This window comes from Phaseolus vulgaris, chromosome 8 (genome assembly GCF_051622355.1).
Source record: "Phaseolus vulgaris cultivar YP4 chromosome 8, ASM5162235v1, whole genome shotgun sequence".
Taxonomy (NCBI): domain Eukaryota; kingdom Viridiplantae; phylum Streptophyta; class Magnoliopsida; order Fabales; family Fabaceae; genus Phaseolus; species Phaseolus vulgaris.
The window spans coordinates 1,121,942-1,145,243 of NC_143505.1; the positions used below are offsets into that span (position 1 = coordinate 1,121,942).

The 23,302-nt window shown below is 32.0% G+C and overlaps 5 protein-coding genes across 6 annotated transcripts; 2 read left to right on the forward strand and 3 right to left on the reverse strand.

Moving 5' to 3' along the window:
* Nucleotides 1-492: 492 nt before the first annotated feature.
* Nucleotides 493-1,798, forward strand: LOC137823457 (uncharacterized). Its single transcript, XM_068628596.2, has one exon. It carries the CDS (start codon nucleotides 827-829, stop codon nucleotides 1,592-1,594), a length of 768 nt encoding a protein of 255 aa, XP_068484697.1. The 5' UTR covers nucleotides 493-826; the 3' UTR covers nucleotides 1,595-1,798.
* Nucleotides 1,799-3,494: 1,696 nt separating this feature from the next.
* Nucleotides 3,495-6,279, reverse strand: LOC137826125 (heat shock cognate 70 kDa protein). 2 transcript variants are annotated; one of them, XM_068631983.1, is made up of 3 exons: nucleotides 6,116-6,279; nucleotides 5,460-5,695; nucleotides 3,495-5,216 (listed from the first exon to the last, which is right to left on the reverse strand). In XM_068631983.1, the coding sequence occupies exons 2-3, from the start codon at nucleotides 5,677-5,679 to the stop codon at nucleotides 3,583-3,585; spliced, it is 1,854 nt and encodes a 617-aa protein (XP_068488084.1). In that variant the 5' UTR covers nucleotides 5,680-5,695; nucleotides 6,116-6,279; the 3' UTR covers nucleotides 3,495-3,582. The 2 variants fall into 2 exon arrangements, with proteins under 2 accessions (XP_068488084.1, XP_090150477.1); XM_090294351.1 differs by lacking the exon at nucleotides 6,116-6,279 and having other exon boundaries at nucleotides 5,460-5,811.
* A 2,412-nt stretch (nucleotides 6,280-8,691) lies between these two features.
* Nucleotides 8,692-9,594, forward strand: LOC137823908 (uncharacterized). The gene has a single exon (XM_068629235.1). It carries the CDS (start codon nucleotides 9,016-9,018, stop codon nucleotides 9,427-9,429), a length of 414 nt encoding a protein of 137 aa, XP_068485336.1. The 5' UTR covers nucleotides 8,692-9,015; the 3' UTR covers nucleotides 9,430-9,594.
* Nucleotides 9,595-10,243: 649 nt separating this feature from the next.
* On the reverse strand, nucleotides 10,244-17,987 carry TAFII59 (TATA BOX ASSOCIATED FACTOR II 59). The gene is made up of 12 exons (XM_068629234.2): nucleotides 17,428-17,987; nucleotides 17,199-17,285; nucleotides 16,471-16,572; nucleotides 16,268-16,376; nucleotides 15,569-15,672; nucleotides 15,349-15,486; nucleotides 15,157-15,252; nucleotides 14,361-14,485; nucleotides 13,731-13,863; nucleotides 12,582-12,707; nucleotides 12,350-12,461; nucleotides 10,244-10,678 (listed from the first exon to the last, which is right to left on the reverse strand). Exons 1-12 carry the CDS (start codon nucleotides 17,551-17,553, stop codon nucleotides 10,305-10,307), a joined length of 1,632 nt encoding a protein of 543 aa, XP_068485335.1. The 5' UTR covers nucleotides 17,554-17,987; the 3' UTR covers nucleotides 10,244-10,304.
* A 670-nt stretch (nucleotides 17,988-18,657) lies between these two features.
* Nucleotides 18,658-20,681, reverse strand: LOC137826200 (CASP-like protein 4D1). The gene is made up of 3 exons (XM_068632086.1): nucleotides 20,361-20,681; nucleotides 19,172-19,307; nucleotides 18,658-19,076 (listed from the first exon to the last, which is right to left on the reverse strand). Exons 1-3 carry the CDS (start codon nucleotides 20,543-20,545, stop codon nucleotides 18,885-18,887), a joined length of 513 nt encoding a protein of 170 aa, XP_068488187.1. The 5' UTR covers nucleotides 20,546-20,681; the 3' UTR covers nucleotides 18,658-18,884.
* Between the last annotated feature and the right edge of the window lie 2,621 nt (nucleotides 20,682-23,302).

Consider the following 23,302-nt stretch of genomic DNA (forward strand, 5'->3'; position numbering starts at 1 on the left):
ATATAAGAAATTAACTAAAGATAAAGACGCGTATAAGAAGAAAGAATAGCCCAATAACATCTCCCACATTTTCCTTGAAGGAACCAAAGCGATGAAGACACATTCGTGGTTGTAATGTGTATGTTTCGAAGGATAACTAACTGAATTTCTCAGCAATGTGTCCAAGCCAGAAAATTATCATATTCTGCTATTAAAGAAAGATGAAAAGGAATACTATACGCGTTATGTCTCGTATCAAAGAAGATATAACCGACCATTTCAGAAATTGTTTGCTTTCCAAGTAAGTTATGTCTGTTATTTTAAGGAATCAAGCTCTCACTTAACTTGTTGCTTTATAAATAGTAATATAAATGTTCTTCAACAAAATGACATCTTATAGACTTTCTGGTACTATTTTATATTTTATATATAGAAAACTTCATATCATAAATACCTATTCAATTTCTTTCTATCTCTTATATTACATATTACATCCATCATCGTTTTTCTCTGATTTTCTGTTTCTGTCTCTCTCGTTTATATCAGATCTGATTAGTGTTTTCACCAAAACGTTTTCCTTTCTGTTTCTTATCTGCACATCAACCCTACAATTTACTTCTATTATTCTTTCACATCTTTGAATTTGTCCCCTCAGAATTGCATGAGCCTGTTTGTCTCTAGTTATAGTTTGTTTTAACAGTTCTTCTTTTGCATATATCTCACTTTCCTTTGTTGTATTTGAGCATTGCATTAACTTTCTTTGTTGTTGTGTTTTCTTGTTCTAACAGGAACTCGTATCTCAACACCTACCCTTGATTATATCACAAACAAAAGTGAGAAAAGAGAGATGGAAACTACCAAGAGGGGTTGTCCCAGACATCAAGAACAACCGATGCAATTGAAGCCACCAGGGTCTCCGTTCAAATGCAGTGGATGTCGAGAAGTGGGGTTCGGACGTAGTTACCACTGTCAAAACAAGAACTGTGGTTACATCCTCCATGAAGAGTGTGCAAATGCTGATTCCCATGCTTCTCATCGATTTTTCCACAGGAGCCAATTCGAGTTGTGTGAGAAAGCACCGGGAAACCGCGATAGATACTGTGATGCTTGTGGAAAGGATGTGCTAGGGTTTGTGTACCATTGCTCCCTTACCGGTTATGATCTACATCCATGCTGTTTATATCTGAAAGATAGCATTTCTGATGAAGAAGGACAAATCTCACTTCAACTGTGTGAGAAGGTTCCCTCAGTGTGTGTCAGGTGTAATCATAGGAATGTTGTGGATGGAGTCAAAGGATGGTCTTATGTATCTTCAGGTTCTGGGAGAAAATATTGTTACCATGTTTCGTGTGTTAAGCAACTGATTCTTGAGAATTTGAATAGAGGTTATTTTACTCAAGAAACCAATTCAGTTGGGATGAGTAATCGAGAGTACTCTCAACTTGCAGTGAGAAGCATGGAAATGGTACCAAGTGGAGGAAGTTGGAGGAGATCAGGGACAGTGAGGAAGTACACTAAGATTGCTGTGTTGGTATTTAAACTAATATTTTCAGCTGTTTTTGGAAATCCTATAACTGCTATTGCTGCTCTTGTGGAAGCCCTAGTTTCAGATTGATCAAGAGATCTACCATGATTGTTGTTTGGTTATTAAACTAGACTTAGGGTTTAGAGTATCATATAAATTTGATGTTTGTTGTTCATTTGGCTTTGATAAAAGTATAGATTCAAGCTCTGGAAGTGGTGGTTTTGTAAAAAAAAGTATATATGTTTGCATGAAAATGTTGCAGTCATGGAAACCAACTTCTTAATTGTCAAAGAAGCACGTTAGCAATGTTCTTTTGTTTTATATATTCTTGTCACCATTCAGTAGTTTTCAATATATATATATATATATATATATATATATATATATATATATATATATATATATATATATATATATATATGTTACTCCAAGAGACAGTTCTAAACTTATGTTCAATTATTTTAATTAATGCACCATTTTTAAAAATCCAAAATGAGAATTGTTTGAATAAAACCATAAAATAAAAATTTAAATTCACATGACTATATTTAGTATTTTTTATCACTAAAAAAAATAAATTAAAAAAACACTTAAGTGTCTCAATCCTTATACTAATGCATAAAGTTGTAACTCTCTTATTAACAAACTGCATTATATATAATGACGCAATATATATATATATATATATATATATATATAATATGAAGATGTGCTTAAAGAATTTGTATTTTAATTCTCTTTTGTGTATATTTCAAGTTTTTCATGCAGGTTAGAACATTACAAGTGCTTATTTATTTGTATATTTTTACTTAGTAATGAAAAAGACAATAAGTAGAATATGCATTTTATAAATGCATTATATATATATATAAGCTTTTGAAAGGAGTTGTCTAAAACTATTTAATTAAGCTCTCACAGTTATCTGGTTTTATGAAATTGTACATGAATAGGTTGAAGGTGTCGTAGCAATTTCTTGGTACTTTGACATTAACAAACATATAATTTCTTAATAATTCAGTCATTATCAGGTCAATTGGGTTGTAAATGCAGGGAAAAATATAGTTTGTGGAAGAAAATTATATGCATGGAATATAGCAACTTCGTGGAAAATTGATGTGTATTACCTTTTCTTTTCATGTCAGCTAAACCGAAAGTGTTGCATAAAGTTTGATTGGATAAAAAATAATCAACAATAATTGATCCATGCAGTGTGTATCTTCTCATCAAGAAAGGATAAAAAAGATGCTTAAATTTTTTCTTTGTTTTCTTTTCTTTAATTTAAAATTTACACTTTTTTATATCTAAGAAAAAAAATACATGGAATTTATTTTAATAACCAAAAAGACTAATTAATGAACGTGAATAACTATGACTGGCTGAACCTTTCAGAGATATTTTCAAATTACGACACTTCAACAGAAAAATTGAGAGGTATAAAAAAATATAATGTTTGCAGCACAACCTAAATAGGCTGAAACAGACTTTTTTTTGTGCTCACGTATTTATTTAAAAGATAAATACTAATGGGTATGAAGATGGTGGTTAAAGAACCTTTCCATGAATATTAATCTTTACATAGAAAACACTAATTGAGTTGACAATGAAGAATAAGATGAGTATTATAAAAGAAGGATTAAGTTAACAATGAAGAGTATTAAAAATAATATATTTATTAGTATTTAAAATAGAGTCTTCAAGACTTAATAGTTAATGTTAGATATTAATTTAAAATTTTGTATTAGACTAATGTTTCAAGATGTAAAGAAATAGGTTTCTCTTTTAACAAGTTTCATTTCATAGAACTATCAAAGAATAAAAAACCTCTTAGGATTGTTAAACAAACCAATTATCTACCGACTCATTTTATTGGTTGTTTGTATTTTTCACCAGACCATAAAAGCCACACTGCATTTTAGACCGAGCTATGTTAACAGTCTAATATTTTATGAAGAAACTGGAAATATATTATGAAGAAAAATGTGTTCAAAGATTAATAGTAGAAACCGGAAATATTTTATTAATTAGATAAAATGTTTCATAAAGTTTTGCGATTTTGACAAACATAAACTTGAAACAAACTAGTTAATCTTCATAATGGGTTCAATGAGGCTCTTCACCGCTTTCAGATGATCCACAAACACCTCTGTTTCTGTCTGCTTGCTAGCATCAAGCAATTTTTTGGTCTCTGCAATTGCCATGTTAATCTTGACTTGGTCTCGTAAACGAAGCTTATTTCTGTTATCAACATCATCTATAGCATGCCGTATCTTGTAAACGAAGTCATCCAAAGCATTAACTGCTTCAACTTTCTTTTGGTACTTCTCGTCTTCAGCCTTATATTTCTCGGCATCTTCAATCATTCTCATAATTTGTTGAGTCGATAGTCTTCCCTGGTTGTTGGTTATAGTAATCCAGTTCTTACTTCCACTGCTTTCTTCCTCAGCAATTACAGTTAGAATACCATCAACATCTATACTGAAAGTTACACTTAAAGGATGGCCTCGAAGAGCATCAGGATTGCCATAAAGCTTAAAAGAACCAAGAAAATTGTTATCGCTTGCTCTTGTTCTTTCACCCTCGAAAACATTTATTGAGACAGATGATCTGAAATCTTTGTTTCTTTCAAATCCTTCCTTTTTCTGAACAGGAATGATGGTGTTCCTAGGAATCACAACACTCATGAGATCTTCACATATAGCTACACCAAGTGACAGCGGCGTAACATCTAATAACAGTAAGTTGGGAACAAACTTGTTGCTTTTAGTTAGCAAAGCAGCCTGAATTGCTGCTCCATAAGCAACAGCTTCATCAGGGTTGATGCTCATGCACAGTTCTTTCCCCTTGAAGTAGTCTTGCAATAGCTGCTGCACTTTGGGAATCCTAGAAGAACCTCCAACCAGCACAACATCATCTACATCACTCTTGTCCATCTTAGAATCAACAAGACACTTATCTACTGTCTCCATACACCTTTTAAAGAGGTCCATGTTCAGTTCCTCAAATCTTGCACGACTGAGTGATGAATAAAAGTCAATGCTCCCTGATAAAGCATCTACCTCAATGGTGGTGGAAACAGCATATGAGAGTGTCCTTTTTGCTCTCTCACAAGCAGTTCTCAACCTCCTCAAGGTTTTCGGGTTCCCATTTATGTCAACTTTGTTCTTTCTATTGAACTCCTGTACAAAGTACTTCACCACTCTGTTATCCATGTCCTCTCCTCCAAGGTGTGTGTCACCAGCAGTGGCCTTGACTTCGAAGACATCACCCTTGATTGTGAGCAGAGACACGTCAAATGTACCACCACCAAAATCAAAGATGAAAATATTTCGCTCTCCAACAACACATTTTGCTCTCTTGTCAAGGCCGTATGCCAGAGCTGCAGCTGTGGGCTCATTGATTATCCGCATGACATTGAGTCCAGCAATGGTACCAGCATCTTTGGTTGCTTGTCGCTGAGAGTCATTAAAATAAGCAGGCACAGTAACCACAACATTCTTAACCCCTGATTCCAAGTACGCTTCTGCAGTCTCCCGCATCTTTGTGAGAATCATAGATGAGATTTCTTCAGCTGAAAGGTGTTTCTTCTGACCCTTGTATGAAACAGCTATCATGGGTTTGTCATCAGAATCAGCAATGACCTTAAATGGCCACAACTTTAGATCGTCCCGGATAATGGGATCACTGTATCTTCTGCCGATTAACCTTTTCACATCTGCAAAACCAGTCATTAATAGAGCAAGAATTTAAGACTATTCCTCAATGATGTTAGTCAAAGTAGTCTTATGAAATCAATTTAAAGTTATAGAACAGATTAGAGAACTGGAAAAAAAAGTACACTTTTTGGCACAAAGTAAATGATGAATGTTAAGGTATCATTTGCGGAACTAAAAGCCAACACAAATAACTAGTCTAAACATTTAAATGTATTCACATGCAATAAAAAGCAATTATTTACCAAAGACAGTGTTAGTTGGATTAGTGGCAGCCTGATGTTTAGCAGCATCACCAATCAATCTTTGATTATCTGTGAAAGCCACAGATGAAGGCGTAGTTCTATTGCCCTGGTCATTGTGAATGATCTCCACTCGACACTGTTCCTCTAGCCATACAGCAACACATGAGTATGTTGTGCCAAGGTCAATTCCCACAGCCCATTCCTTCTTTTGTTCTGCCATTTTCTTTCAACTGATTCTAAAATGTGTTCAAACTCAAAACAAGTGAAGTCAGCCATAGAAAGCAACGCGGGATAATGGAAGAACCCACTTTGGCTTTCATAAATCAAACATTAAACATAATAATCGGTACAATAAATGACCAAGTATTCTCTCACAAGTAATTAATGAAACTAAGAAGAAAAGGAAACTCGAACCTTGTGAAGAGAAAAAATCAGTTTTTTTTTGTATTTTTCAACGTACAAAGAGATACTTACTTTGGTCCAGAATCTTATGACTTTGGGTTTGAGTCCTCAATCTCATTAAATCAGTATTTTGAAGTGAAAACTGTTCTTGTTTATCTTTTTCTCGATATTAAATGATCCATAGAAAACAATATAGAGAACATGTACTTGATAGAGAAGAAAGATATATGAGGGTGTTGATTCAGAACTTTTACCTTCAAGTAATGATGAATAAAGCTCTGAATGTGAGTTCGGGGCCTTTCCTTCACAAACTTGTCAACCAAGAGTATATGATAAACTAAAACAAGATGTTTCTTTCAAACATTCATAACGGGTAATATAGTTATATAACTTTGTTTCACCAGCAAACAGCAATTATTGACTTAAATTCTCTATGTAACACCATTTATATTTTTATTTCTCTATCTAACACTTTTTTTTAATTATTTTTCTATCTAGTATTCTTTTATTTTTATTTTCTTATCTAACATCATTTTATTTTTTATTTTTCTATCTAACACAATTTAAAAAATAAATAAATAATAAATTTAAAGAAAAAGTGATCATTTTAATTTTTAAATACATTAAAAAATAAATATTTTTAATGTTTAAAATAGTTAGAAATATAATTAATGAATAAAGAAATGATTTTTTATAAAATAAAAATAAAAAGTAATAAATTTAAAATCATAATGGGAAAACTAGATGCTTCTTTGAAAGATTCATAATGGGAAATATAGTAAGATAACTTTGTTTAGACCCTCAACCTACTTCGCGAGCAAGCTGCCACTGAATTGACTCTAAAGTCTTTCCATTTATTCTTTTTAATTTTAAAGTTTTGTTTTTTTTTAGGACATTCTCCTATTAAAGTTAAAGTTGGGTACAACAACTCTAAAGTCTTTCCATTTATTCTTTTTAATTTTAAAGTTTTGTTTTTTTAGGACATTCTCCTATTATAGTTAAAGTTGAGGACAAAACTGGAAAAATTAAAATTAAACAATTAAAGAAAATTTGGTTTAATTTTCTAAATTAACTAAAATCCATAATTATGGAAACTAATTTATTAATATAGTGTTATATTGTAATTTAGATGCAGAACCACATAATTATAGACATGTCTACTTTTCATGGTAGCAAAACTTGGAAGAAAGATGTGAGGAAGGACTGATTATGGAAAGTGAAAAAGATAAATTTAGATTACTACAATTCATTCATAGAAAGTTAACTACTTAGCATTAATGAATAAATCTCTCTGTTTACATAAAGCAAACATTAAACACAACAAAAATGGAGAAACTAAATATCATGACATTGATAACAAATGACATTTAAAAATGAAAAATTTGACCATTTTGAACTAAGATGCGACCATGAAAGATTAACAGTATAAGAGCACAGAAACTTTATCTTTTCAAATTCCTTAGTGACAATGAATTAAACGACCCTTCTTTTCTTAATCAATTAATCGAAACTTAATATTGAAACAAATATTAATTTTATTATTTTTTAGTCGTATTGGTGATGTAGAGTATCAATACTATATGTACTATGTTAAAGGATGTTTTTAATCCTCAAGATACAAACTCTATTACAATATATATATATATATATATAATATTGTTTTCATTGAAACAAATTAGGGTTTCACTAATAGATAAGAGTGTGAGACTGCATAAAAACATTAGAAACTATTCACGTCTTATTCAGAAATTTAGTTCAAGGATTTGGGAGTTTCATTTTAGTACATTTTCAGAACTAAATTGCAGAATATTTACTAAGTAGTAAAAAAATTCCAGGGTTCAGTCTGTAGAAAAAGGTATTGAAAATGAAATTACAAAAAAATAAACCTTGATACAGTGCACCAAATTCTTATGAGTTATTTTTTAACCTGTTTCGATAAATTTAATCAATAAATATTATATAATGAAAAAATATGAAAAAAAAAGTATAAACAAAGAAGATCCTTTTTTGGTTAAAAAAAAACTGATACCGAACACAGAATAAGTATAAACGAAGAAGATCCTTTATTGCAAACTTTAGCTTATTGAATATATTAAAACAATGAGTGGGTAAGGTATCCCTGTTTAAGACTTTCAAATTATGCTTTGTTTAAGACACTCCCTGTTTCAAACTAAATGCATCTTGTTTTACACTTTGAACACCCCCTTTGACCAATGCCAATTGCAAATTCAGACCCATTCACTGTCCCAATAGGTATTCTTTTCAAGAAATTTCTCCATGAAATGTATTTAGAAGAAAAAGAAAAATAAGATTAGGTCGCTTTGTACTTATATTTTCTAACCGAACTTGCATTGTCATCAATGACAATTATGAATAAAACAAACATACTCAATCAGTCTTTACTGATTAGTTATTTATAAAGCAATAAATGGTAATCATACAACCAATCCAAAAACTACCACATAAATATCTATAAATATCTGAATAATTCATCTTCTTCTACACTCTTAACTCTCATACTTTAAACATTTTTAAGTAGATCTCCCTCTTTATTGAAGATCAACTGAAAAACCATTCTTAAATAAATATTTGATCGACACTCTCCGAGTTTACTTTGAGTGAAAAAAAAAACTTAAATATTAATTGAAATATAATATTATATTATTTCATATTGTATACATTACTTCGTAAATGTAATCTGATTTAAATTTATAAAAAATAATTCAATCTTTTATCTTATTTCTCTCTCCTCAGAATACCTATAGATAAATCTCTCTAAACATGCTCTTATTCGAAGTCGTTTTATTTAAAAAAATTACCCCCCATATTCCAATTATTTTCCACCGTACAAGTGTGAATTTGTGGAATGAAAACAGTGGAAAATTCCAACAAGCACGACCAAAGGTTGGAAGGAAGCATCCAATATAGTCCGGTAAACAAAAGAATAAACAAACCAAGGCACTAATCAAATGTAGGACACAAAACAGGGGAAGGTTTCGATACCATTTCGTCTTTCGTACGACTTATTGAAGAATATATGCTCTTGGAACCTACCATTAACACTATAAATTACTAGGGAGAAAATCAAACTCTTTTCATCAAAGCACTAGCATTTGAAAACTACCTTCCATTTGACCTCAAGTAGAAGAGAAAAATGAGTGTAGAAATTTTGGATGGTGCCACCATAGTGAAGTTCCTTCAGGATGAGGAAGCATTCAGCGTATCAGTACGTAACCGTTTTGCTCGCCTTGACACAGACAATGATGGGCTTCTCTCCTATGCAGAGATGTTGAAGGAGCTTCAAAGCCTTAGGGTGTTGGAAACCCACTTCGGTATTGATGTGGAGCCAGACCCAGATGAACTTGCTCATGTGTATGAATCCTTGTTCGTGCAATTCGATCACAACTTGAATGGCACCATTGATCTTGAAGAATTCGAGAAGGAAACCAGAAAGATGATGCTTGCCATGGCTGATGGATTGGGTTTCTTGCCAGTTCAGATGGTCCTGGAAGAAGACAGCATCCTCAAAACAGCTGTTGAAAGAGAGTCTAATAAACTAGCTGCTTGAGTGCTACTTTACACAAGCTTCTGATCAACAAAGTTCTTCTACTAGTATTGTAACATTTTAATGCCCTGTTTGTTGCTATTACTGTGTTTCCAGTAAACCGTTTTAAGCTGGTTTCTTTTTTTCTTACTAATGGAATGAACTAAACTATGACTCTTTCTTCCTACACTTTCATACCTTCTTGTGCCACCCTCATCTGAAAATACCGTTTTATCATTTTTGTGTCATCCCATATTTCAGATGTAATCCAGAAGCTTATCACACATCTCACACATCTGGAAAAAAAACTTCCGAATTGCATAATCCGGAAGCTAATCGTATATAAAAGTCGACTTCTGGATTATGTAATCCAGAAGCTAATTCCAAAAGACTTCTGGATTACATAATCCGGAAGCTAATTCTGAATCTAGAAAAAAACTTCTGGATAATGTAATCCAGAATATTAAAATACCCATTTTTGAGGTTGCACAAGAAGGTATGGAGGTGCAGGAAGAAGCATCCCTAAACTATCTCAATCTGACCCTTTACATGTCCAAGGAAAATTTGCGTCCGAGAATGGCTAAAATTACGACTCTAAGTCCAAAAGCCCCATTAGAACCAATCTTCTTTATTTCACAACTCTTTTACTCCTCTTCCTATCTCTTTTCTTTCTTCCAGTGTATATACGCCCATTTGGTGTACAAATATTATTTTTCCATTATCATTTAAATTTAAGAAATTTGACTGGCTACGCAAACATGAGATTCCCCGTGAGCACAATCCACTAACATCTAAAGAAACCATCAACAGGAACCTCGCATGCCTAGAGGAATTTTAGTTTGTTTTCGAATTAATAGTCAATGGATTATCCATGCTCTATTCATTAAATTACTGTAAAGTTACAAGAACATATACATCTCAGGAGACTGAATGAAGGAAAGAATTCCTTCACCAAACAAGTCAAACAATGATACCAGGATCCGTCCAGAATTAAGCTCGTCCTTCCAAACCTGGGTGAGAGCAGCAGATGTCTTCAATGCCTGAGTATCATCCCTGTTACTTCTAAGTTCGCCATCTAAAGAAGTCTCAATTTTCATCTGTGCAGAAGATGATGAGCCAATTATTGAATCAACTGAAGAAGCTTGAGTCTCTGTCTCCTCTGGCTTGTGAACTGGTGAGGAATTCATTAGGACCACACCATCCTCAACGTCGGTAGCAGCTTTTTTCAAAGGTGGCTGCTGTTCCGATTGGTCAGGGCCTGCCTTGCGTTTACCTTCGTAATCAATCATGCAAAGGAGTAAGCATACAAACAAAGGACGGAAAAGTACAAAGTTGATAATTGATTCTGACTTTGACAAAACTACAGACCAGACATAGGAATCTCGATTGGACCACGGCAAACTTTATTAAATAATAATCATAACATTGATGTATAAGTCAGCACCTCCCAGTACATCAGTTATTAAGAATTTCGTAAGAAAATAACAACCAAGTAACAGAACCGGTAACTTCAGCGACAGAAAATTCAAACACTATTGGTCTGAAAGCATTAAAATGAATATTTAGATGACATCCTAGTAGAGAAACGCGAATACCAGCTTAGTTTACCAGTTCATCACCATATTCCTGGTCATATGGCCAGTTACTTGTAATGGAAAGATTTCCTTATCTTTTCATAAACATAAAAATTTATCATTATTTAATTATTTAGAAATATTAGACTTAAGTGAAGAAAAAATTACTAACATTCAGTAGACCAGCACTTTAGGTGTATTTATTAAAAGATGTGGACCTTTCACAATTGAAATGTTGAATATTATAAAATGCTATTGAGATTATTGGAATTTAGGCATAGAGGCAGGAAGAGGGCTAAAAGAGAATTAAAAACTAATTAATATAGACTAGGATGCATTAAAATATTTTATACCGTTGTTATGTTCATAAAACAGAGCACTATATATTTATCATTATTAGTTGCGCCTATATGTCTGCAATTTTTATTACACCACCGTCTAATAAGTTTTTTTTATAAATATATATATATATATATATATGTGTGTGTGTGTGTGTGTGTGTCTTATTATTTTTTATTTATGTGATTTTTTTTATTCAATGAAAAATAAGATAATTAAATATATTATTTATTGTACATTGTATTTAAGTTATGTTCTAATAAAAAAACTTAATTATATAGAATCAAACATTCTAAACACTTCTTAATTGTACTTAGAACATGGGCAATAACTTTTCTTTTAATCTAGGTCTGTTACTTTCTTTTGCTCCACAATGTTTTAACTTCGTTTTTGTTCTTTTCAATTCTTTACATAGGTGTCCTTCATTGTGAAGTTTTTATTGTGGCTTTAAAATATTGTTAAGGGTGACATAGGAAAACAATTTGTATACACCAAATGGAAGAAACCCCATTATATAGTTACTATAGTTCTTGATAGTCCCAGCTAATATACAGAAACAGTTAGGAAAAGAAAAGGAAATATGGTAAACAAACAATACAAAGAGACAATGAGGAAATAGGAAAAGTAAGTTTTGAGGATAATAATGATAAGATATTTTCATATATTCTAACAAAAATTGATTATTTACCTGATGAAGCAATTCGTTTTAAAGTAACAGTTGCATTTCTAAATTTCAATTATAATCCTCCATACATGAATTTATTGAGATTTGAAATTAAATCAAATTTATTATGCCTATACTATGTGCCTGTATGATTTAGTAGAGACAATTATGAGCACAATTAACTATTGCTTCAACCCTGACGTAGTTAGATCTCTTACTTTTGTGGATATTATACATATGTTTTCCTTGTACTAAATGCCCAAACGAAAAAGTGTCTTCCCTCCAATGGGCAGGCTTAAAAAGATTATACTAGATATTTCATGAACTAGTGACCAGTATTTTCTAGGGAAACAAGGAAAATACTCACGAGATGAAGAAGTCAGAACTTTTGCATTAGTCTTCCAGACAGACTGAAGAGAAGGAGTTGGAATAGTTGGGAACATCTTTAGTCGGTCGTATATACACTGACCTGCAGCACGCTGAATGATAAATTACATACAATTATCAGAACAACCACATTATATTGAGACTGACATTTTTCAGTTGTAAAAGCAGCTATTTTTTACTAGCAAGTGGCTGTATGTGACAGCATATCTTACCAGCAAGGCTCCATAAACACGCCAAGCTTCATGCCTTTTCATTTCATTTTTCTGCTTCTCAAGAATCATCTCTGAATCAAGAAGTCGCATATATATCTCAAGGTTTGGCAGCAAAAGAAGGCGAACCTATTTCCAAAGCAATGGGGAGAAACATAAAAAACATATCACAGCCTCATATGTAAGCATCAAACCTAACTTGACTTAAACTAAGAAACGCATTATATACTACTGTTCTGGGTAAAGAATCCAACTAGAATGCTCTTCCCAGATCAATAAGTGTTTTCAGAATTTCGTAGTTAAAAATCTGCTCCTTTTCTTCTAATGATGCCCCTTTTATAGAAGATTCCCGCTTTGCATAGAGTTTGAAGTCCCATCAGTAAATCCCGTGCAAATGAAAACAAACACAAACACCCATGTATTAGGAATCATTTTAGGGTTTCTACGAGAATCTTGATATTGTGCCACGAACATAGCATGGATTGACAGGGTCTCCCAGAGGCCCATCACTTTGAGTAACTACCTACCAATGGGACCGTCCAAGAACCGATCACTTAACTAATAATTATAACTTAGAAAATCGATCATGTGACCTCCAGGTGGTCCACAGATTGTCCAAGGGCCGCCCTACCGTTCAACAGGCATACGTCCAAAGGGTGGCTGAGGGGGTATGATCACCTAACATCCATTCCTAAGACCTAGGACACCGATCACTTAACTAATAATTATAACTTAGGAAATCAATCACTTAACTAATAATTATAACTTAGGAAATCAATCACGTGACCTCCAGATGATCCACAGATAGTCCAAGGGTCGCCCTACGGTTCAACGGGCATATCATCCAAAGGGTGGCCAAGGGGGTGTGATCGCCTAACATTCGTCCCTGGGACCTAGGACACCACAACTACCATACAAGGTTCTTTTTAAATTAGTCATTTAAACCTTAAAGTTTTAAATCAGTCACTATTGAATTTATAAGGAAATAGCTTGTTCTTTCCACATTAAACTCGAGAACCTAATGATAAGATGATGACAAGCATATATAGTCATTGCATTGGGAAGTTATCATCTTAACCAACAAAAGTATTTTTCCAATTGTTGGCCTTTGACCAACTCCACAATCACCAAGAACATGGGAGAGACACATACCACATTGGGTCCCAGTGCTCCTAACCCCTGAATAGCACCATAGTGTTGCGTCATTGCCTTCTTAGGATCCAAGAATGCATTCAGCAATGTTTTGGTCAACCGAGACTGGAGATTACTGTAGACATGTCCAAACCTGCATGAAACAAGAAATTAATATTAGAAAAAGGCAATGAAATCAATAAAAGGTCAGCAAATTAGCCACACAACAATTTCAAACAAAGATATGGTACCTAAAACCATCAAGCACAACTAGACTTTCTAGCTTACAATTCAATGACTCAACACTTGGAACCAAATTCTACATCTTCAAAGGCCAATTACTATGCCAGGATGTTGTTTGATAAATCAACAAAAGGCATAAGCTTTGATACACAATAAATTTGAAGTGTGTCCTTGAACTGGTTCTCCAAAAACTTAGGTGAATTTGAAAGGAAATACAGAATAAATTTAGTATTCTTTGTCTTTGCTACTATGAAATAAAAAGACATGAACAAATTGCAACAACCAACAAATAAATGGGATACCATACTGTACTAGCCGAGCATGGAGGTACACATACCAATAAATATAGAAAATTGCTTGTTTCCATATATGCAAAACAAACAACAGAATAGATTGGGTATATCTCACCTTTTGCATATTGAGGCAACCAGGTTAGCCGTAAAGTCTCTAAGTTCCCAGTGGTTGTCTGCCAACCTACTGCCCAACCTTTTAGCAACGAGGCAGGTCACAACCGATGGCATCAACTGGTGTAGCTGAAGCATGCACAAACAGAAAGAAAAGAGGTAAGAGACGATCTCACATTAACCCGTTCAAGTTAACAAAGTAATAAATAAATGGCTTTTCTGAAAACGTGGTGGTGTTTCATCCATGTAGCTAAATCCAGCTACATGGATTCTAGTTATTTATGCTACTTTCATTTCACAACACTCCATAATCATTCAAACAATATATTCTACACATTATAAAATAAACATGGAAACCACCTTATGAGATAATAAAAGCCATGAAGTACTAGCAAATAGCCTGGACTCCCTACCTAAACCATTGCTATCTGGCCAGAAAAAGACCATACTAAAACAGAACCCAAGCCTGACCTTTGAGGCTGATGGAGCAGCCTACATAGCAGGCCACAAGAGAGTACAGAGGCAAGCTCATATTTTTATTTGCTTTCAAATTTTTATGGGGCCAACCAGTCAAGTGTTTTTAGGGCCATCTTTATGGACAAGAAACAAATGACAAATCAATTTAAATATCTCAGGATGCTTTCACACAGTTCAATGTAGACAATGGAATTCCAAATAGAAAGAGATGAAACAACCAGTATTTATGTAAATATTAATAATACTACGTTGCTTAAACAAAGATCATACTTTGTCAGCAAGAATATAAACAAATACACTAAATCAACAATAGGTGAACTTACATAAGGTTCAATATGGATGTGAGGGTTCAGCAGAAGGCTACTAACAACTCGCATCAAGGCAAATAGAAGAGGAAAATTATTCAAACCACGGGAAACCTGACAAGAAATAAGAAGCACGCAGTTGTAATGAGCTACAATAAGGTGAAATTTCTATTTTTATCCACTAACATCATAAAAGGAAAATATTATTACCTCATCAGCTATAAAGCATGTGAAATAAGGAACTAGTGGATGAAGTCCTGAATCAGTAGACAAACTTACTAACGCTTCCTTAAAGAGAGCTGAATCAGATTCACTCAAAGTAAGCTCAGCAACTTTGTCAAAATACAGCTGCAAGAAACAGTAAAAATAATGAAAATGAACCACGAGATGTGAAACAGGATAGCTCATGGTGGCTTAAGAATTTTAATACCTGAAGCTCTCTGGATAATACATGCTTAACAGGCAATTTGATGTCAACTGGAAGGTCATCATCTTTGTGCTCATGCTTTTTTATATCAGAAGGAGCTGAAATTACTGCAAATAAAATAATAAGTAAATAAACATTCTTAAAAGGGTAGCAGAGTATAATTGCAGGTAAATTGGAAGAGTTACAAAATAATAGATCTTGAAGAATTAAGCCGCCAAACAGTTCCTGTTTATTTTGTTTGCATGATGTACATCTCCACAATTATAAGGAGCAATATATATGTGTATATATATATATATATATATATATATATAATTCTATGGGTGTGCACACACACAACCAAATAATCAGAAAATCAGTATATTTTATCTGATTTGTATACTTCTAGTCTTCCATTTCTAATTTATAGTGATTTAGTTTGCATGAAGATGCTGATGATTTATCAATAAGGATGTTTTCCACATATTTTAGACTCACAAAGATTACCATGCTACGGTGACAAAAAAAATCACTTAAATAACACCTCTAGCAATCTAAACACTAACTCAAGAAAAAATTCTTGATATCATGAACCAGAGGAAGTCAAAAGGACAAGCTAACATCAAACAAATAATACATCCAAGGATTCCTCATTACATCCATCTAAATTTTAGTTAAACGTACAAATCATAATACTGGTAGAAGTCAAGGTGAGAGACCTACCTTCTACAGGAGCATTTTCTGGAATAGCAGGTTGCACACCTTCAATGGCAAGCCAGTGGCATGTAACTGCAGTATCAAGAGGTGCTTTTGGTAAAGAAGCTTCAATAACCTATGATTAACAGAAGCTATAATTTTAACGAGGAGATGCACAGGTTTAACTCCAACTGAAGTGAATCAATGAAAATGATTGAGTATACCCTTACATCTTTTAAATCGACATCCTTGTCATCAATATAAAACAAGTCTCTGTGTCCAACAGCTCTTTTGAACCGCAAAGGACCACCAGATGCAAATCCATATATTGGCTGTCACAAGGGGGAAAACTCACGATAATGAGATCGGAGACAAGAACTATACTTTTTTTCTCACAGTGAAAAAAAGAAATTCACAAAAGTTTCCACAAGGTAGTTCTAATATGCATCTTCTATTTGGAAATAGCAAGAACCCGTAGAATTATAGTCCTCACTACTCACAATGCACAGCCAAATTCTCAGTTTGACGATAAATGAAGCTAGTCATATTATATATTATTTCTACAACTTTTGATTACACTACTGAACAAGTTGAACAATGAAAATCAAATTGCTATAAACTTATCTTTGCACAGATCAAAATACCCATAATAAAGCATACTTTGTAGTTAATACACACATATATATCTGGAATCATAAACCAATAATCATCTAATCTAATCAATATAAATGAAGAACCATTGAAAACAAAACAAAAACGGAAAACTGATATACTGCTTGTACTTATGGGGCTCTGCAATTAAAGATCACAAAGACATTCGATTCACTTGATCGAAACAAACTTATTTTAATTCGTAAAATGAATAGTGAAAAAGAAAACATTCCTCAAAACTAAAGGAGCCACTCAAACACTTTTCTACTGTCACTCCAAAATTCAATCATTTAAGAAGCACACTTACTTCAACATTCTTCAAGTTCAGTGCAACATCAACATCATCCGCGGTGAGAATGGTTCTCTTAGAGTGCCGCATGCACTTAATTGCCTCCTGAGGTTTGCACAAACAGTGATAAGAGTTAGGAGTTAGGTCAACACAACACTCATTTAATCAGTTAGAATTAACGAAACTACAGATGAAAGCACACTCAAAAGAGTTGATAACTGCAAAAAAGGAAAAGAGCAGAGAAGACCTGCATAATCTGGCGCATGCGGTATTCGACATCGGGAGCGACGGCGAGAGCGACATCGGGAGACAAGGTGTTTATCCCAATGCTCTGCGCGATAACTTCGATCGTCTCTTTGGGAACAATGCTCATCTTCAACCGCACGCTACTCTTGCCGCTTCCTCAAACTGAAAGAGTGTTAGGAATTTGAATGCAAAACGCAAACCCTAACGCACATGGTTTTTCATCATCGCATCAATTCACAAACTCCTTCGTTGCTTTCTCTGACTTCAGGTTCGATTTCGGTTACTCCTGGGCGGTGTTGGAGTCCAATTCGCGACACTGGCGCGTGCGGTGCGGTGGGAGGCTCTCTCTCGTGTCAATTATAAGGTGTTTTGCAGAAGACAAACGTCTACCATAGACCCTCTCTTATTATTATTTTTTCTAATCTTCGTTTTATTCTTAATTAAAAAATTAAAATTAATTTCTTCTATTTCTATTTTTTGTTCTTGTAATATTCTATTTCTTATTTGCATGATGACCTCTTTCAACTATTCATAATTTTATATTTATAATAAATTTTAATTATTTACCCAACGAGACCAGAAGTCTTATTATAAGGTTTTGATGCATTAAGATGAAGAGGAAATTAACAAGTCTAAAATTTAAAAAAAAAAATTAAATACCATGTTTTTAATTACGATCCAAAAGTTAATCCGCTTAATAATAAGAGATTTATAATAATTATTAAGAGGTTTATAATAAGTGTATAAGTATTCACAATTTTTAAGAAAAAAAAGTTATTATTGTACTAATTACATCTAACACTAATATCGAATATTTACTTAAACGTCGGAACATCTTTATCTTTTCTAAATGTCTTTTCTAAATGTCTTTCGACTGAGAACATACGAAAAAAAGGTTTAAATGGAGTAGAGGAACGAGATCATAGAAAGAAAAAATTAGTCAAAAACTAGTTCGAAAACAGCGAGGACCAACCAATAATTGTTTAACCGTAGAAATTCTCTCTGTTACATTTTTACTAAAACAACTTCATATTATTGCTATTCTTTCAACATATTATTTTTAATTCATAAATTTATTTTTATTTGCATACGTATATTTTTAACATACTCGTACCTATATCTAAATTAAAGTTTAAACAGTATTAATATAAAATTATAAATAACTATAAAGAACCTTGTATCATAATATAAGTTATAATAAAGAGAATACAAGAAACAAAGCAACAAAAACTAAAGAAGAAAAGCACATTCTATATATTCTGGAGAATCAAAACAAGTACAAATTCTGCTTCATATTTTGGGAAGGAAAAAAGTACAGAAAAGAGATAAACAAGGTACAAACTAATCCATGACAATTAGGTCACAATTATTTTGCTACAAAAAGGAATTGAATTGAACTGGGGAACAAGAAAGAATTGCAAACTTATAATACATGAAGATTATCATTAAATTTGTGCATCAATTAGCCTTCTTTGGCAAAGCAAAGGAAGTGAAAGTTGAAGCAATGGCAGTGAACAAAAATCCAATGAGAAGAAGACTTGCAGAAGCGTTTGCCTTGTCAGTGAACGAGTTGGAGGGTACACCTCTACCCAACTCTACGGTCAAACCAAATCCAGCAGCTGAACCCGAAATCATAAAGTATGATATAATCTGATACAAATTAACAACGCAAACTTGTTTAATTATAATCACAATTAATGTATTATTAATCTCTACTAATTATTGCAAAAGCTTGATTAAGATACCTTGTCACCAAAGAAATCAAACCAACGGCCACCATCACCACTTAATACACGGTTTCCTGATACCACAGTGAAGATTGAGAACGCCATTTGCAGCAGGTTATACGCAAATCCAATGATTATCGTCGATATCATGTATCTGCATTTACAAAACAGTATCGTTTTTTTCACTTTCATTCAGACAAGCACAAAAACAACTCACTTTCTCTAGCTTTTACTTATATATATATATATATATATATATATATATATATATATATATATATATATATATATATATATATATATATATCAACTCTAGATAATATATATATATCTGCATCTGTAAAAGAAAATAGTAGACAAATTTGGTTTTTGCTATCCTTTTTTAAAATCAACTTTTATATAACTAGTTTCAGAGTGAAATTTTTGGAGATGAGAACTAGTTTCAGAGTGAAATTCTTGGAGATGAGAAAAATGGATGCAAATCTTATTTTATAAGTCGGTTTTACATAAAGGCTACTTCATAATAAGGTCTCAAAGTTATTTAGAGTTTAAACTAACTAGGTTTTATTTTTTATCGGCAAAAAAAAAAAAATAAATAAATAAATATGAATCGTTTGAGGGTGATTCAACTTTTATACATCTTGAAAAAATAGTTCACAATAATCCAAACAAAATCAACAGCCCAACACAAGTAGAAAGAATCACCTACTCATCCTGAAACAAATCATTTGTTTTTAATCGAAAACATACAAATTAAATTATCAAAACACTAATCTGAAAAAGAAAAACAAACTGAAACCCAGGACCAGACCTTCAATATTGAGCTATGGAGAAAATTTCAAAATGATCAATCACTTCTCTCTTAAAAATATGTTTATTTCTATTCCTATGACACCAAAACTCACTAACCAAAGCAATTCAAATATTTCCAAAAGCTAAGTTAACAGCTATAGGAAACTAACTAGATTTTGTTGGTCTTATCAGAATATTCGCTATTGAACCACATAAATATCCAGTCCCAAACAAGTTAGCACCATCAGCAGATGTGTTGTAAACAAGTCAATTTTATATGATCGAGTTAGACTTCCGTTATTTTTTAATAAGAATCTTTCTCACATGCATGCTAATTATATAAACCTCAAAAGGGTATGTATTATAGATGAGAATGTGTATATACATTAGAAAGTGTAGTATAATGCAGGCTTACCGATAAGCATAGAAATCACTGAACTTGATTTGTACAGCGGTGTCATCATCAGTTTGCTTGAGTGTGGCAATGAGAATGAGGGCAATGAGAAGGAACACAAAGGTTAAGACCCTCAAAAGGAGAAGCACAGTTCTTGTTGAAGCTGTGGAGGAATTGGAGGGTGTGGTGTTCACCATCTCAGCCATTTTCCAAGTATCTCAAAACCTTGTTTCTGTGAATAATTTAGGTGCAATTTTAGACCTTTTTATAACACCAGAATGATGAACATTTTCTCCAATTCTCATCGTTTACTACTGAAAGTGATTTGGTCAAGTGGATGCATAATGGTTCCAAATGAAACGTAAATGGCTGACTTTGAAAGTGTTGGCATACCTAATCAATTCGTTAACTATTTACTCTCATTGCTTTGCATATCATTGTTACGGCTTCACAATTGGTTGACTTTGACCATATTAGAGCGTGTTGATTTTAGAACTATATTTCATTCACTTCTTTCACGCTGGGCTTCGTCAATCTTCTATAAAATTTGTCACTAATAGAATTAAAATATTTTTAAAATACTTTTTGAATTTAAGTCATTGGTATTTTTGTATAAAAGCCAATAATTTCAAAATGGTTGCTTTTAGTATGAGAAAAAATTGTAATTTTTTAATTAATAAAAAAAATTATATATCAATCGCATCTATCATACAAAAGAGAGAACAACTTTTAATCTAAACAATCTCGTTTTTTATTCATTTTTCTTAAATTTATTATTTTCCTCTCCTTTAAATTCACGTTGAAATTCAGAATAAAGAATTAGTATATTTTTTAAGATTTTGACTTTTATACCTCCATTTTAAAAATAATTAATTCTCCCTATACGAGGCCATGACCTCACTCAATACTAAAAAAAATAAAAGTCTGTTTTACTCTTATTTTTCTGAATATTTATATCCGCAACCCAAATAAAACATTCAAATAAGACAGTTATGGATATACAAATTCAGAACTTCTGTCTTTCAGATATGTAGTAGAAAATTTTCTGATACTAAAATCAGAAAGTTTTTTTTCATTCCAGATTTCGGAAAAAATAACAAAAACAATTTAAGATTTAAAAAAAAATGATATTGATATGGTGCTGGAAGAATTAGCCTTGAAAATATCTTACATTAAACTCTAATTATGAAATCTTTGACGGCTATGCTCAATCAGTATGACGTGGTATGTAATTTGACGGCTACATGGGCTTATTTATGGCATCCACATGTTTATTTATTTTCGTTCTTAAATATTTTCAAGCTTTAATTTGGGTCTCTTTTCAATTAAAAAGTTTATGTGTACCTGTAAAATTTTAATTTTGATTTAAATCTGTACAATTCATAAGTTTTGTTTTGGTTCATAACTTGTTATCTTATTTTAATCATAAATCGTTAATAGCTTATCAATTTTCACAATCATCTTATCAACATAATCATACGCTTTAGGGTTTAGGTTTTAAAATAATTGAAAGTTGAATTAGGAACCAATATATTACATTACTAGTTTAATAAACTCTTACAAACAAACATATATAAAAAAATAATCAAATTTTTTTGTCATTCCAATGTTACTATATAAAATTGATTGTTTTTCTAATAACAACTTTGAGATATTTATAATAATAAAATTATTACAATAAATTTTTATTATATTTTTATAATAACAAATAAATTTTCTAACATAAATTATATTATAACATTCTATTAATATTGAGTTATTAAACATTTTAACATTCTAATCTATACTTAAAATCCTTCAAAACTTTAAAGTCTAAACTAGAAAATAATAGTATAAAGTAGAAATAAATAACATACTTCTCTAATAAATATAAAAAAATTACTTTATATATATATATATACATTTATTTTAAAGAACAAAAGGTTAAGAACATAGGTTACTTTGTTTGTTTGATTGTTTAGGGTTTAGGATATCAAAAGTGTCAAATATACTTATTGGAATTTTAAGTTGTTTAACCTAATAATTAACTCGATCATATATTTAATTATTTATTTATTGTTATTTTGATATCTAAACATATTAGTACCACCTTAGGATTTATTTTTTTAATTTTAGGATAAAAAAATACTAAAAATGTTTTTTTTTCATGGAAATGGATGAATTTTAAAAAAATTGTTTACATAATTAAGTTATTTGTAAACACAACTTTATAAAAAGATAAACTATACTCACAAATTTATTTAAAAGGAAGTGAAATTGTATTTACAAGTACGATTTCAGCTAAAAATAAGTTATGATTAAAGACATGATTTTAGTTTAAATAAAAAGTGAACTTGTATTTCACAACTTTATAATTTTTTTACCAAAGTTGTACTTGAAACTACAACTTCAACCCAAATTGAAGATAAAAATAAGATCATACATTAGAGTACAACTTCTTTATAAAATCATGTTTCTTATAAGTAATAATTTTTTAAAACTTACTCGTTTCAATAAATTTTATAAGAAAAATTGCACACTTTTAAAGATTCATTTAAAATTTGTTAGTTTGTGAAATTTTAAAATTTGTTAGTTTGTGAAATGTGGTTTCAAAAAGCATAATTTAATTTAGTAAAGATGTGCAAGATTGAGGAGAAAACACCATTAAGTAACTTGTAATCAAAGAATAGAAGGTGTTAGAAGATCTGTGGTTAATGTTGATTTTGGCTTAATCCCAAGTCCCACATCGGTGGGTTCATTGTTTGGGAAGGAGGTTTGAGGGTTATAAATTAAACTCTTCTCCTTCACTGTTATATATCCCAATTTGTAATATCTTCTCTCATAATAATAAAAAGGGAGTTGTTTTTGCTGTGCTCGGAGATTAGACTAAACAGGCCGAACTCCGTTAACAATTTTCGGGTGTGTTTTTTCCTCTTTATCTCTTTTATTATTCCGCTTTATTTATTCAATATTATTTGTCGGGT